The following is a 15,245-nucleotide window of genomic DNA, read 5'->3' as shown; positions in this document are numbered from 1 at the left end:
CTCCCTGCTGTCTGTCAAGTCTCTGAACTAGGACCAGCCCCACCTCCCCAAAGCCAGCCCCCAGCTTTCTGCCGGGCTGAAGGCAGGAGCAGGCCACGGCGCCTGGTTAAAAGCCCCTTTAGGAGAGTCCTTTATCCTGGTCCTTCCCAAGACAAAGCTCGGTGGACCCGGAGCAGAGCCCGCCTGTGGCACCAGAGGTGTAGCCGAGAAGCCCTTGGGGCTACAGGGCTGGGGTGGGAGAAGAGCCCACGCCAGGGGCCAGCTGCAAGTGCGGAGCAGTGGGGATCTGTGGCAGCCGTTACCCGGTGAAGACACTGTGCAGCCGTTAATCATTAGCTAATTAGCTGGCCAATCAATCATCCTGTTAGCAATTTCCTCTAACATTTAAAGAACAGCCTGTCTTTACCGCGGGGGCGGCCGCGGGCACCTGGTAAACAGGCCCACAAAAGCAAGCTATCTTCCTGTTGCATTTGCAAGTTGGCTGCGGTACAGAGCCCCCCCCCGCCAGCGAAACTGGCAAGGATACATAGCGATCCTAGGCCTCTGCCTACCCTCACCAGGCCTCCCAGCCGGGCCCCTTCCCTCCCAGAGAGGTAGGCACCGGCGCCTTCTACCCCAGCTGCGAGATGGAGGAGCGGGCTCTCAGGGGCCAGCTGACTGGATCATGGCCCTTTCATCCCCTGTTCAAACCCAGCCTGGCTCAGGGGCCTGCTGGTGGGGGTGGGGGACCCATCACTGCTCAGCCCAGAGTGGGGGGGCTAAACGGGTTGAGTCAGGCTCAAAGTTCACCCACCTCCCCCGGAAGCCATGCTGGTGCTTTCACCAAGTGCCCAGGCCGTGGGACAAGCCAGCAGGGCGCAAGGTGCCTCTGGAAAGAGAGGGCTAAGGCTGAAACCCCACACAACACAGGGGTAGCATTCCCCTGGAGAGGCCAGAATGCCAGAGCTGAGGCCTGGAGCCCTCCAGTATCTGCAGAGCAGGGACCCGTCTGAGCCTGGCAGTGCCAGCGTCCCCAGGCTGTCCGCCTGTGAAGGGATGCCCTCAGCTGGGCCATGCTGCATGTACTGGGAGCTGAAGGCACCAACTCCTACTGATGCAGGATTTGGCCCTTCAGTTTGACGGCCCCTGCTAACCCTAGCGGCCTCCTGCTCGCCGAGCCTGCCTGCCGGGGGGAGCCTTGTTCCCTGCACCGGTTGACACAGACCTCGCTCGGTTATTGATGAGCTTTGCTGGCCTAGAGAGTTCTCTGCATTGCCAACCCCCGTTTGCAGGGCTGGGGAACTGGCACCAGTCAGAACGGAGGGTAACAAGGAACAGAGAGCTAGCCCCACGAGCTGCTTCAAGGAACTGAAATAGCTAAAAGATCAGTGGAAAAAGCCTGCAGCACCTGCTCTTGATTACAAGCCAGATAAGGAACCAACTCCACACGCCATTTCCAGGAGGGGGCCAAGAAAAAGTTCTCTCAGAACCAGCTAGTGTGTGGAAGTTCCTCCTCCCCACCCAACCATGCCAGCCCCCAGCCACAGGTACGCGTGAGACCAGGATCTGGAGAAACATCCCGCAAGGCTCAAGCGCCTGCTGCAGCAGTGTTGGATGCAGCAGGTTGAGAGGGTCAGTTCTGCTAGGGAAGAGGAAGAAGTTGCAGCCTCCTGGGATCTGTAGCCAGCAGGGCAGAGGCTGCTGAGCGAGGCAGCAGGAGAGAAGCGCATTGCTTAGCAGAGGGCTCCCCTGCGTGGTACAGCGAATTACAGCACCCACTACACTGCCTGTGAGGAGCAAGGCCTGGTGGGGACGGCAGCGTGCTAGAGGACAGGGGGCTGCCTGGATCCTTCGTAACAGTCCCAGAAATCAGAGCTGGAGAAGATAGGTTAGGACTCCTCCCCCGGCCAGGCCCTGGAGCCAGGGCACAACTCTTCCTGACAACGTTTGCTAGTGCTTGGCCAAGCTCGTTTTTAAGCAGAGTCCAAGCCAGGTAAATCTAGCATCAAAAGAAGGGGGGTGGGGAAGGCCCAGAAAGCTCCATGCCACACAAGGAGCAGCAGCAGCCTGACAAGAGCCCATTGAGAGGCAGGGCTGGTGGATTCCCTCCCCGAGCCAGTGTCAGACCGAGACAGCCAGTGTCAGGCCCTCCAGAACCCAGCAGCAGTGCCACGAGACCCGAGACCAGCACAGGGCATTTGCTTCTCCTACCCAGGCCGCTTCCCACCTCTGCCAGCGGAGCCCTGCGCAGAACCTGGCGCTTCATGGAACGCGGACAGGCTGGAGGCTGATTTTCAGGACAGTTCCTTTATTTAAAACGGCAGAGTGGACTTTACAGTGTTCATTTCAAAACCAGCAAAGGAAAGCAGCGTTGTAAAAACACACAGACAGCACCACACGAAAAGAATAGGCTCATTTACAGAGGGCAGGATCTCCTCCCCAGGGCAAAGGCCGGGCTGACCCCTTCTCCTGATTTCACCAGCTGCCAGGAGAGGAGCTGGGCACGGGTAAGCCATTTCCACAAGGTAGGAGCCAGGGGCGGGGAGGAATAGGGCTAGTGCTCGCTGTGCCTCCTGCAAACACTCCAGCTGGGTGGAACAAGATGTTCACCATTGCCCCAGGTCAGCCTGCCCTGCAACCCCAGGTAAATGCCCCCCCTCGGGGTTGCCCTGGAAAGCTCTGCTCAGATTTTCAGGGGGGCTCCTGCATTTTACCCACCTGGGTCTGATCGAGGCACAGAGACCAAACACCTGGTCACAAGCAAGTCCGGGACTCCGCCAGGATTAGTAACAAAGCCCCTCAGCTCGCCTACAGCCCCAGCTTCCTCCCGAGTCTAGGAAAGGAACCTGCGTCTCCTCTGTCAGCCTGTGGGGGGCGGCCACAGCTCAGGGTAATCGCAAAAGGGAGGCGAACGTGCATCTTCCAAGGCCACGAGACGCGGAGGGAAAATATCGAGAGATGTCGAAGTGTGTCCGCCCGCAAGTGCTGCAGAACCCCCAGCCTGCTGACTTCTTCTGTACTCCGTACTCCAGCGACATGCCTTCTGCACTGAGAGTGGCAAGGCCAGCCACCGTCAGGCACCAGACACTCTCAGGGGCGAGGGTGATGGGGAGTGTGTCTGATGCCATCTGCCTCCCTTGCTCCCCAAAGCGGGGATTTCTTGCCCCCTAACCAAAGAGAAGCCGGTCCCTTAGGACATCTGTGAGAAGATACTGGACACTTACCACCTAGCGACACCTAATGAATTGTGAGCCAGCACTCCCTGTGAAACCAGCACTCCAGCCCCAGGGCCGTTCATCACAGTAACCACTCCCTACTTTAGCTGCCATGTTGCTGGGTATGCCAGATGTTCTCTGCATTGACTCCGGCACAGTGGTACCAGATTCCCAGCACATGGCAGCTAGCGTGGAGCCAGCAGGAATGGGGGTTAAAACTCCTCTGAATGGGAACCTGGATCTGTTCCCCTCCCATCCAGCAGCAAGCCAGGCTCAGATCTCCCCTCGCTCCCTCCCACTCCCCCGGTCCTGGGCTGAAGAGGAGTCTGAGCGTCAGAAGTGACACCGCACGCCTCCCAAAGCTCTCACGCCTGGGGCTGAGGGAAGTGGGGGGGGGGGCTGATCCTTCCGTCTCAGCCTGGCTCCCGGGCCTGCAGTGTGGACTGGGTTAAAGGAAGTGACGAACTTACACTCAGTCATCAGTGGAGCTGGGGCATCTTGTCAGTGTCAGCCCTGAGGAAGGGAGTGGGGGAAGAGACCCAAGAGGTAAAGGCAACAGAGGTATTTAAGAGGGAAGTACAACATCCGCTGGGACAGTGGAGACATCCTCACCATTCACAGGAGGGGCTGGACGTTTGCTCTGCTGCCGTGCTGCCAGCGACAGAGCTTGGAGACAGACCACTCCCCAGCAGACAGCGCTGCACCTTGAACGCTGTCCAGCTAGAGCACCGCAGGACAGCTTCGCTCGCTGGGGTGGCATGCATGAAGAATCCCAGCTCGCCTGGCCAGATCTCAGTGGTCACAGCGTGTGGTTGTGGAGGCAAACTTCTCAAAGGTCACTTAACAGTGAGAAAATCCAGGGCGGGCAACGTGACAAGCAGTGCCAGGGCTAAGTTGGCAAAGCGAGATCCCTGCATGCTGGGCATCACACTGGGGTCCCTATCGTCTCAATGCTACGGGCGCTGCACCAGGGACTAGCAGATAACTGGGAATATGGATGTTAGAGTAAGAGATGCCACTACATAGATTTGTGCCTGTCCAAGGCAGCTGCCTCACCCATGAAACACTACCAATGTGCAGGTATGCCCTGGGCGGGCACCCCTCCCTCCAGCTACAACAGGCAGTGGGGAAGAAAGGGGCTTGGATGGAAATGGGAAGGATTCATGGCACTACCTGCTGCAAGCTGTTAGTAGCGGGTCGCCCACAGCGGCTAAGAGAGCCAATGTACAGGCTGTGGAGAGAAAGATGCACTACACATTTGCTAGAGATACAGCATCCGGAGATGGTCAGGCACCCAGTGTCCCATCAGAACATGCACTTCCCCTTTCAACAAGATCTCCATGTAGTGTTAGAATCACTCCCCCCTAGAGGTCCAGGATGCAGAGAGGGAGTGGTAGCGCTGCTTTAAAGACAAGAGCCCTGAACACTCTGCCACCAAAGCCCAGAGCAAGATCAAGCTCATTCGGCAAACCTCCCTCCAACATCTCTTCCTGCTGCCTCTTCAGGAAGTAGTCATCATCAAAAAAGACCAAAGAGTCCACCGCAGAAGAACAGGCTGCTGAAGGAGTGGCTTGCTGGTTCTGGTTTTGCTAGCAGAAGGCCAAAGCAGGGATGGAGTGGGAGCTTTGGGGGGGGGTCTCCCCCATCTCCCCACTCGATGCACGATCAGTAGGGGAACAGTGATCATCCAGAACAATGGGAGACTTTAATTCCGCAAGGCAGCCAATCTGGAAGAAACAGCACAAGAGAGTCAAACAGGAGCACGGAACACGGGAGCTGCTTCCAAGTGAACCCAGAGAGCACGGGGGGGAGCTTTCTGGAGAACTGGGCAAGGCGGGGGGCACTGTTGTTGCGGAGTGTGGGGGAGTCAGGGCCCTGCACCCCTCTTCCCGAGATTCACTGCGACTCTCAACCAGCCAGTAAAGCAGAAGGTTTATTTAAGGACAGGAACACAGTCTCAAGCAGAGCGTGTAGGTACGACCAGACCCCCTCAATTAGGTCCCTCTGGGAGGTTCAGGGAGCTTAGACCCCAGCTTGGGGTTCCCTGTGTTGCACCACCCAGCCCAAACCGAAACTAAACTCAAAACTCCTCCCGCTGCTCCTCTCCTTTGTTCAGTCTCCCGGGCAGAAGGTGTTAATTCTCCCCACCCCCGTTCCTGGCTCAGGTTACAGCTCAGGTAGCTTCCTTCAAGGGAAGTTCCCCCTCCTCACTGCAATCCCCCTGCAACATTCCCAGGTCAAATCTGCCCTGCTCCCTGCTCCGTCACATCTACGCCCAGTGATGGAATGAGTCTGAACCGGGGAGGAGGCGGTTTGCACGGACAGAAGTCCCCCACCTGGAGCACAGATAACAATTTACGTTCTAGTGGGTGAGTTACCAGCACCTTCCAACACAGCCAATGCATTTCCTGCGCTAAGGCCAGAGCGGCCCCAGCAGTGTGTTTAACAGCACAGCAATGCAACGCCACCGGCCAGGAAGGGACGAGTGTGATTCCGCTGGAGCCCAAAGAGACCCGGGGCTCAGCACATGCACCAACACTCCCTGCAGCACAGGGGGGCAGTAGGGGGGAGCAGTGCAAACTCTGACCTCAGCAGACAGAGCAGCAGGTGCACTGCAAGCACGTGGGAGGATGGGGAGAAAGCCTCCGTGCTGGAAACACCTTTGGGCTCAGATGGGACACAGGACAAGCCCCTTCCAGCCGCCGGGGGGGAGTATCAGGCAGGGCTCTGTGCGGCAGTTGGGCTGGTTCCTGGGGAGGGTCTGGAATAGCGCTTAGAGCGCAGAGGGAGTTTGAGGAAAGGCTGGATGCTCCGTTTGTCATCTCATAACCTATCTGATGGCCCCACGAGTGAGGAGAAAGAACAGCATCTCCCTCCATCGCAGAGCCCTGGAGCCAGGACCACGCCATCTCGTGTGTGTGCGGCGTGGCAGACACTCAGTCATCTTCAGCAAGAGGCACCTTCCAGCCGCACCACACGACGCAGCCAGGGGAGGGTCTCCATTTCTCAGGGTCTGTAAAACACTCCCACCCTGAGGACACCCCTCAGCTCACACCAGACCCACCGCTCCTCTCCGTGCTTCAGACAGCCCAAAGCGAGAGAACCTGGAGAGAGTCTGGCAGCTGTGCAATGACTTCTGGGAAAGGGCCGGGGGGAGAGGGGGCAAAGGGAGCTCTGTACAGCCAGGAACTGCAGGGCTCCGTTCTCGGAGGGGCCCTCTCACGGTAGCTGCATGCAGAGCTGCAGAGACGGGGAGGAGGAAGAGGAGCTCACCAGCAATAGGAGGTGGCCTCAAGCCTCTTCTGGGGAGGTTCCAGAGAGACAGCCTGTTTGAAGGTCAGTGCCAAGCACGCCCAGAGCAGCGTCAACTGCGCAAGGCAAGCATGGGCCAGGAGCACTCCCACCATCTGGTTACTGAGCTGAGCAAGCAACACCTTCTACCACCTCCACTCCCCAGTGCTCCCCAACCCCGATTGCTAGTAGAATCAGGAAGCCCCTCTCCTCTGTGGAGCACGACGAGGTTCGCTGCCTGTACGCAGCTCCGCTGAAGCTTTGCTAGGCTCCACCATGCACGGGGACGCGAGAGCCCAGAGGTTGCTCCAACAGCTGGCTTTCCTCCCAGCCATCCGCTGGGCAGTTCAAGCTCCTGGGAGCAGGAAGCCCAGGGACACAATCACACCAAGGGATGTGGGGGAGGAAAAGGGGAAGAGAGAGAACCTTCGGGACAGGTGGTCTTCCTGGGTGCGGACGGAGCTCTCCCCCACTGCCGAAGCCCCCTCGGGGAGCTGGTTGAGTTGGTCCATGATCTCCAAGCCATTCTCCTCGGCAATCTGCACGATGAGGCTGTCCACCTGCTCCTGCGGCGTGGTCAGGGTGGTAGCAGAGCTCATGGAGTCCTCCATCACCTACAATGGGCAGAGTCAGTATCTGAAGCAGAGCCACCATCTGGCTCCATTGAAGAACCCACCCAGCCCACGTTCCTGCCTGTAGGAGCCCGTTACAGATCTTGAGTTTGGCCCACTGGTCCCCTCCCCAGAGGGTTCTCCACATCCTTGTCAGCCAGACAGCTAGGCCTCAGGACAGGAGGATGGGTTGGAGCCAGAGAGATCCTGAGGCCCCTAGACATCAGTGTACCACCCAGCACCTAGCTGTATGAAGCGTTATGGACCCCATCTGTCCATGTTAGCCCCCACCCTGCCTTAGGTTCTCAGTGAAGCTTTTAGATACTGTAGATATGGTCAGACACTTGCACAGGGGCTTTTCCTTGCCATCCGGGGCAGCTCTGTTATCCTGGTTAGAGACACTGCCCATCCAGGGTCAAGGCAATATTCAAGAATGAGCTCAAGGCCGGCTCTACTTGGGAGCATGGGACGTTCTAGACTGCTCCCAGACTGATCAGGTCAAAGGTTGATCAAAACAGAACATGAGCTACAATCACTCATGTGGCCCAGCCCCTTGAGCATGCTGGGGGGAGCGGGGAAATCAAACAAGCCAGAGACCATCATGATAAGAAGGATGGACTGGCCTGTGACTCAGGAGCTCTGGGTTCAGTTCCTAGCTCTGACAGAATCCCTATGTGATCTGGGGCAAGTCACTTAGTTCCTAGTCTGTACCATTACTCCTGGGGAATTCTGCCCCACTACGCGCATGCAGAATTCATATCCCCCGCAGATTTTTTTTCTCTGCAGAAAATGGATTCTATCAGAGAGGCACTGCAGTTACACCTTTCACCCACCAGAGGCTGCTGTGGCACCAGAAAAGAGGGAGGCCGGAGCAGCCAGGCGTGGAGAGGGAGGAGAAAAGGCTGCTTTCCTCAGAGTGTCCTGCCTCAGGGCCAGGTGAGGAGGCACAGGATACGGGGGGGATGGACAGTACGGGGCACACAGGGCTGCTGTGGGGGGGGGGGGGGGGGGCGGGGACAGCGGGGGGCTGCATAGGGGAGGCTCCCCAACTCCCTAACAATCCCTCCCCCCCGCAAAAAAACCCATTCCATACTTCTCCCACCCACACCGAACAATCGTTCCAGTTCGCTACCAGGCTTCTTCCCAGCAACTACTTCCTTCTCCTGCATCTCCTCCATTACCCGACTCCCCGAACCCTTTGCACTGCTTCTGAGGGGTGCAGGAAATACGTTTCTGTAGTGTGGTTTAAATGAATTATTACTGAATGTTCTGTATTAATATGCCTAGGGAGGAATCTAATTGTCAAAAAACATTTCCTGAATCTTTTTTGTGGTCTGCATTGTTCCAGACATACTTGCTGATGGGTATTTTGAAATAAATTATCACAATAATTGAAAGCAGTGTGATTATATTGTGTTATTTTGACAAATAAAATAAGCAGAATTTTGCTACATTTTAAAATAGTGTGTGCAGAATTTTTAGGCACGGAATTCCCCCAAGTATATGCCATGGGGACAAGACTTTCAGCACCCTTCGCCTGTGTGTCTGCCTGCTCTGATCACAAGCTCTTTGGGATAGAGATTCTCTATGTGCAGCTCCTAACCCTAACCTTGATCTTCCTTGATGAGCTGCTATAGACCAGAGCTCTGGAAACAACTGAGCCATTAATCCAAAGACCACATCTGGGAGCCCAGGAAGGGCCTCGTGTCTGAGCCCATGATGATGGGGCGATACAGTTCTCTCTGCTCCACCCCCAGCCTCCAACGAGTACAATTCTTCCTGCAGCCCACCAGTCTACCCCCAGGCGAGCGAGTGCCCAGCACTTACCGAGGTGTGAACATCCAAGTTCTGAACCTGGTGCTCAAATTTATCCATCACCGCCGAGACCTTCTGCAGGTCCATGGAGCTCAGAGCTTTGTCCAAGGCCTTGGTCACCTGAGCCATATTTTTAGTCACCTGTAACAGGAGGTTGGAAAATGTACACACCAAACACACAAATGTTCCCAAGCCCGGCCACAAGCAATTCAGTGTTCCTGGCATTTCCACCACAGGGGCCTCAGTCTGCACAGGTCAGCGACGTCCTGCCGGGAATAGCGGGGACTCTCAGCTCAGATTGGCCGCAGGGGTTTAGAATTGTGCACATGCAACCGAATGCACGAATACTGAAAATGCACATGCAAGAGATCCGCTAGCCTTCTAGCTGTCACTGTGCACATCGGAATTGCACCTGGCATCTACTGCATGCACACACGACACACACGCACCGTTTTCATATACGGCCTTGGAAGTCTGCCCTTTAACAGTACAGCGGCAACTTCACCATGACAGTCACATGAAAATAGTAACCATGCCCATGAGCTCTTCTATGCAAGGGCTTCATGCATTTTTAGCGCCTCCTCCTGCTATTTCTCCACTGAACCCTTTGGTGTTCATACCGGAAATGTTACTCCCAACGTTAGTACAAACACCGTGAAGACAGGAGCTCCAGCCCACCAGGCGCAATGTGCTTCAGGGGCTGTTCTTGCTGCCCGTCTCTCTAAGCGGAGCCACATAACTCCAGGAAGTCCAGGTGGGACTCCAGCGTTGGTCATGTGGCTCACAGTAGAGAGAGATTTCAGACAGAATCCGAAGAGGGAACAAGCATCCTCAGCTCCCAGCAAAATCAAAAGGACTTGAGAGTGCTCAGTACCTTGCAGAAGAGAACTCGAACCCCCAGTTCCCTGCACACAAGCATGCATGGACACATGGCTAAGGCAGGGGAGTGAGTCCAGGCACACACCTTCCAAGCCTGCAGACTTGGGCTCAAATATGGATGAAGCCACAAATGAAGCAAGTTTGAGGGTCTCATTTCTGGTCCCCAATGAAATGTACTGGCCACATCACAAGGCAATGAGACACACACACTGGCATTTCAGGAGCTGTGGCAGTCTCTGCCAATGCCCGGTCTAGCTCCGGGCCCTGACCAAATCCCAGTTTGGGGGTGGGAGGTGTCATAGCGCTTGCCAACACTAAAGCCCAGTTCTAACCAAGTTACAAAAGAAGAGAGGAATGTCATCAGGAAAGGGGAGGGATGGGCCAATAGTCTATCTGTACAAGGACAGGAAACAGCTTCTGTTCCTCCAGGGATACACCTGAGACGACACAGCCTCTTACCCCCTTCATGGTCACTGCCGTCTGCACCTTGGAGACCACTGCATCCACTCGGGAAGCCATCCGAAGCCAGTTTAAACCTTCGTTCTTCTTCCGGATTGCATTCTCTGCATAGACGCGAGCACATTCTACGTTCTTCTGCTGAAGGGCCTGGAACATGGAAGGGAAAAGATTTGCAGGAGAAATCCATTTTGCTTCACACATCAAACAAATGTCTCCCATTTCCACCCAAGGGATGTCATGCAGAAATCTCTCTCGTCTGTGTTCTTTACAAAGGGACTTTGGTGTTTGCTTGGATCAGGATTAGTGGAGCCGGTGGTAGCCAAACATGCTAGGACGGCCGGGATTCGGGTTGAGGCTAGGAGATGGCCTATTGCGCCGGGCACGTCAATCAATGATGCGGGGGGAGAACGTGCCTGCTTGGATCTCAGCAGTACATAGACAGGTCAGGGAATGCAGGACAGCAGATTCCGCTTACTAGCACCCCTCGCTTGCTGTTATCTGGCAGCTGCCAACAAGCAGACGGCAGTTTGCAGGGCTGCAGCCAGGGTAGCCAGCACTGGGACGTGCCTTCCCTGACTGCAGCCCTGAAAACCTGCCTGCGGGCCAGGCAGCAGCAGGGAGCATGGCTGCAGCCCAGATGCTGGGGCTTTCTATAGGGAGTGGGGGTGTTAGGGCCCCACAGAGCCGCACGGTATCGCTCCCTGTGCTCTTCGGGGGCTGGGGCTCAACACACCCCAGTGCTTCCTTGCCTGGGTGCAGCCCCCAGGCAGGACGCAGCCCAGAGAGAGCAGGGAGAGGTACGGTGCAGATCCAGCATCCAGGCTGCAGCCCCCTTCCCCACTACTGCCCAGCCCACAGCCTCCCCTCCCCTCCCATGTGGGCCCCCTGCGCAGGCAGGTTTGGAGGCTGCAGCCAGGGAAGGCACATCCCAGCACTACCTTCCCGGGCTGTAGGCCCACACACCTGCCTGCAGCCGGGGCCTTTCTTCCAAAAGCTGCTGTTAATAGGCGCCATCCCATTGCCAACATCCACATCCCATTAACATTAAAGTCAATGGGGCAAGGATGGCTCCCAGCCAAGTGTTGCCATTAACCAGAAGCTGTTAATATCCAGGGTGCTATTACGTGGAATCTAGTTAATCCCTCTGATACAGAGCCATGGATTGACGGCACAGGCGCAAGGGCTGAAAAGACACCTAGCCCTCAGAGACGGTCTGTGTGTGTTACTTTCATCTCCACCAGGGAGTTCCACCACCTCCACAGAGTTCAGCCACACTGGCTACCTTCTTGACTTTGGCTTGCTCAGTCTTCGAGTCCTTCTCGGCCTTCTTGGCTAGCTTCTCCAGCTGCTTTGCTGTGAACTAAGAGAAACAGACTTCGGTGCTCGGCCATGAAAGGGTCAAACATTAACTCAATCAGAGGCTCCCACAACTCTCACACAAGCCCACAGGCTGTCCTAGCAAAGCGTGCGTACGGTGCCCGCGCGTCTGCTCGCACTGCCTCAGCTGCCTTTTCCTTTGTACAACCCTAAAACGCAGTGAGATTGGCTGGGCAGGCGCCGGAGTTATGGACGTGATTGGGCATAGAGCGGAGGCAGCAAGAGGAAAGGAACTCAGTGAGCTTTGGCTGACTGCTGGAGCAGAGTTGAAGCGCTCTGAAGGAAGGCCTGGCTTCCTTGGCCAGACAGGTAGTACCTATGGCATGGTACTGGCTAAAGCACATTGTCCTCTCTCTTCTGCTGCAAAATACAGCAGTAGCAAGCGGTGGAGGCACTTGAGATTTCAGCCCCTGGTTTAAGAGGCAGGGACCTGGGGGCTCTCAGTGAGGTGTCTGGAACATACTCCTTAGCGTGGGTTCAGGGACCTTCAGGGCACGCTCACAGGCTCACTTGTCGAGGCGTTTTCAGCGGTGAGTGAAAGGGACTGATTGGTGCTTGAGGGGACTGATGGGAAGGAGTTTGCTTTGCACTTGGCATAGTCTTTCCTTCATGTCCCCTGCCATACATGACAAGTCTGGGTTGGGTTTACACTGCCTGTGTGGCTCCAGAATAGGTGACAAGTGTTCTCTAGATAAATAGCTCCCCCTTCCTGTTGTGGCTGGGAACTGCAGAGGCAGAGTTGCAGCTGTTATTTTAAACAGATTTTCATAAAGGCAAAGCTCTGGGGGGAGGGATTTGTGTCTCCCCTCTGGGAAGGGAGGTAGGTTTGGTACCATACAGCACAGAGCTCCTGTTACATTTAATCCAATTACCAGGTGAAGGGCCCGTCCAGCCTAATGCACTTAACTGATTTGCAGCTCACACCAATGGAGGTTAAGCACCTTATGCAATCGCGAGCTGCAATGCTACTTCCTTCACATCAGGAGAGACAAGTGCTTGCAACATAATCGATGATGTCTTCAGGGGCTAAATCACAGCATCGCTAGGGACCTCTGCACTGCTCCCTCCCCCAGAATAAGAGACAAGTTCCTGTTCTTTCACCACCACAGCCTTAAATATTGGGATCTTTATGTAGCTGTTGACCTCTCCCTGGCCCCTGTGGACAGAAAGCCCAGTGGCCCCCCCACTCTGGGAAACTCAGTGAAGATACTGCACATCACACCCCTGCTGGAGGGAGAGCACTGGAAGGAGGAGATGAAGCCTTGGGAAGACAGGACAATGAAAGCAAGAGGAGTTGAAGGTAGGAAGGAAGGTTCTGGGAGAGGTTTCTCCAAGTCAGTGAACTCTCCATCAAGTGGGCGAGAGAAGGTCGGAGCAGAAAGCATTTGAGAAGCCAAATTTAAAAACAAGGAATAAACCTAGACCCATAGTAGCTGCCTCTTAAAGATGATCAACCCTAGCCTCCGGCTGCTGGAGGAGCCCACAAAACACCCGACTAGTACAGGGTCTGGTAGTCAGCGAGACTCCTAAGCAGCCTGTACCAGGAAGACAGTTCGGTTTTGTACAGACCTACCAGCCATACCACAAGACACCATAAGAGGGTCTTAGAGCATCAGTGCAGCTGGGCTTGTCGACTTTCAATTGACCAAGGCCACGCAGGGAGGCATAGAATAATGAATCCCCATGCAGGGGCAGAAAGGGACATCCTGTCATGGCCACACTCACCTTCAGCTGGAAGAGTGTATCTGAAACAAGAGAGGAGGTGACTCAGATCACAGGTTTTTAGAGTCTCTGTCAGTCAGTAACATAAAGGTCACACAATCTTTCACCCAAGGAACTGTGCTTTGGGAGGTACCTTCTATGGTGAGTCTCCCCAGTTCCCCCCCCCCCCTTCCCCTTAAAAGCATCACACCAACATTCCTTTTGCCTGAAGGGAGCTGGACAGGCTGAGGTTGTGCTGCTCACACATCCCAGTACCACCACCACAACTGTTCCGAAAAGTCTCTTCTGGGCAAGCAGAGACCACAGCCCTCAGCTGCCTCCACTGCACTCTCAGCCTTTGCCTGTGCACTGGGGACTCCTCAGGCTACCTAGCTAAGGTACTCCATACGGCCTCCATCACCCTAGTATGTAGGCACCTCCCAACCTTTATCCAGTGCCATTATCCCCCTGTACAAATGGGGAACAGAGGCACAAGGAGACCAAGTGACATGCCTAAGGGTGCACAGAAAGCTGGTGGCAGAGGAAGGACTTAAACCTGGGTCTCCCAAGTCACAGCTAGTGCCCTAACCGCTAGGCCAATCCTTCCTCTCCTGTCATGCTAGAGCACAGAAGCAGAAACTCCTGTGTTAAAGACCTGTCTACACATAGCTGACCAACCCATGCTGGAGTCTCATTTGGCTACAACTGAGCTCAAACGACACTGACGCTGATTTTTAAATGTGGTTGTAAGGCCAGTGGTGATTGGATCATTGTACACAGTAAGGGACTGAAAAAACGACCTAGAATGGAATATGAGACATCTCAGAGAGCTTGTTAAAAAGGCTGTTGGAGCGTTTTATTGGAGACACTCCCACAGGATTGACTCCTGCTTTCAATTTCATGACTAATCAATGAGGGTCAGGCATATGCATGGATAACAAAGGACCTGAGCACCCAGGGTAACAGGAGTGCTATTGAACTGCTCGGCTGGGGACTGGCTCAGAATACGGAAGGAGCCATATAAGCTAGTGAATTATCCCTTGGATATGGCTCTTTGACATAAATGGACTCACTGAATATTAGGTACTGAAATATTCACTGTAAAAAATTACTACCATAAGTTAATGCAGCCGTGGCAAGTATCACAGCATCCACGGTACAGGACAGTGGCTTCACTATGCAGTTCTCTCTCAATTTGACACACATCATGTATGGGGCCTTAATCCTGGAGTGGAGCTAATAGAAACCACATTCTGTCTTGCAACTAACAAGTGACTCATCAGAAGGCAGCTTCCTGGCTTTTATTGAACTAGCTGTGTCACTTGTCACTGTGGTTTCTCTGATCACAATTACATGGTGACCTTTGACCCAGAACCTGGCACACCCCAGATAGCCCTATAAATAACTCTCAGCCAGCTTCATGCAAGAGGAAATGGATCAGTTCAGGAATTTGGGGCAATTTTAAATACATTTTAGTTTTCTGAAATACCTGGACCTATTTCAGTTCATCAGAAAAGCCAGGGACAAACAAGCTGACCTTGAGTCTGCTCTCCCGGATCAATGCAGCACAGGCCCTCGGGCTGCACTTACCCGCCCCAGCCCTGAGACAGTGACAGGGTCTCCACCATCCTCCTCAGGAGCCTACTGGCCAGGACGACTGAGCAGAGCCCCCGCAGGTAACCCCAGGACTCCCCTACGACCACAGGGCAGGCCCCACTCTGGGCTCACAGGGAACTCCCTCTCCCAGGTCACATCATCACCTGCCCTGATGTCATCGACGGATTTCCCTCTCCCTTCCCAATGGCCACCCCTCCCCCGCACAACCCCACCTCTGACCCGGCCCTGGCCCCCTCCCTTCACCTCCCCCCCCCCAGGCCTCAGGCACAGCCCCCTGACCCGGCCCTCACCCCCTCCCCTC

At 55.2% G+C, this 15,245-nt stretch overlaps 1 protein-coding gene across 1 annotated transcript; it reads right to left on the bottom strand.

Annotated features, from left to right (window-relative positions):
* Positions 1-2,267: 2,267 nt before the first annotated feature.
* On the bottom strand, positions 2,268-13,371 carry CHMP1A (charged multivesicular body protein 1A; the record flags this gene model as incomplete). The annotated part of the gene is given in 6 exon segments (XM_034788559.1): positions 2,268-4,921; positions 6,912-7,099; positions 8,924-9,052; positions 10,250-10,396; positions 11,532-11,609; positions 13,352-13,371. Coding segments are annotated over 6 exon segments (584 nt in total), but the record flags the coding sequence as incomplete, so codon positions are not given.
* Positions 13,372-15,245: the final 1,874 nt, after the last annotated feature.

The sequence above is a fragment of the Trachemys scripta genome, chromosome 13 (assembly GCF_013100865.1).
Source record: "Trachemys scripta elegans isolate TJP31775 chromosome 13, CAS_Tse_1.0, whole genome shotgun sequence".
Taxonomy (NCBI): Eukaryota; Metazoa; Chordata; order Testudines; family Emydidae; genus Trachemys; species Trachemys scripta.
This window is presented reverse-complemented; position numbering and strand designations above follow the sequence as displayed.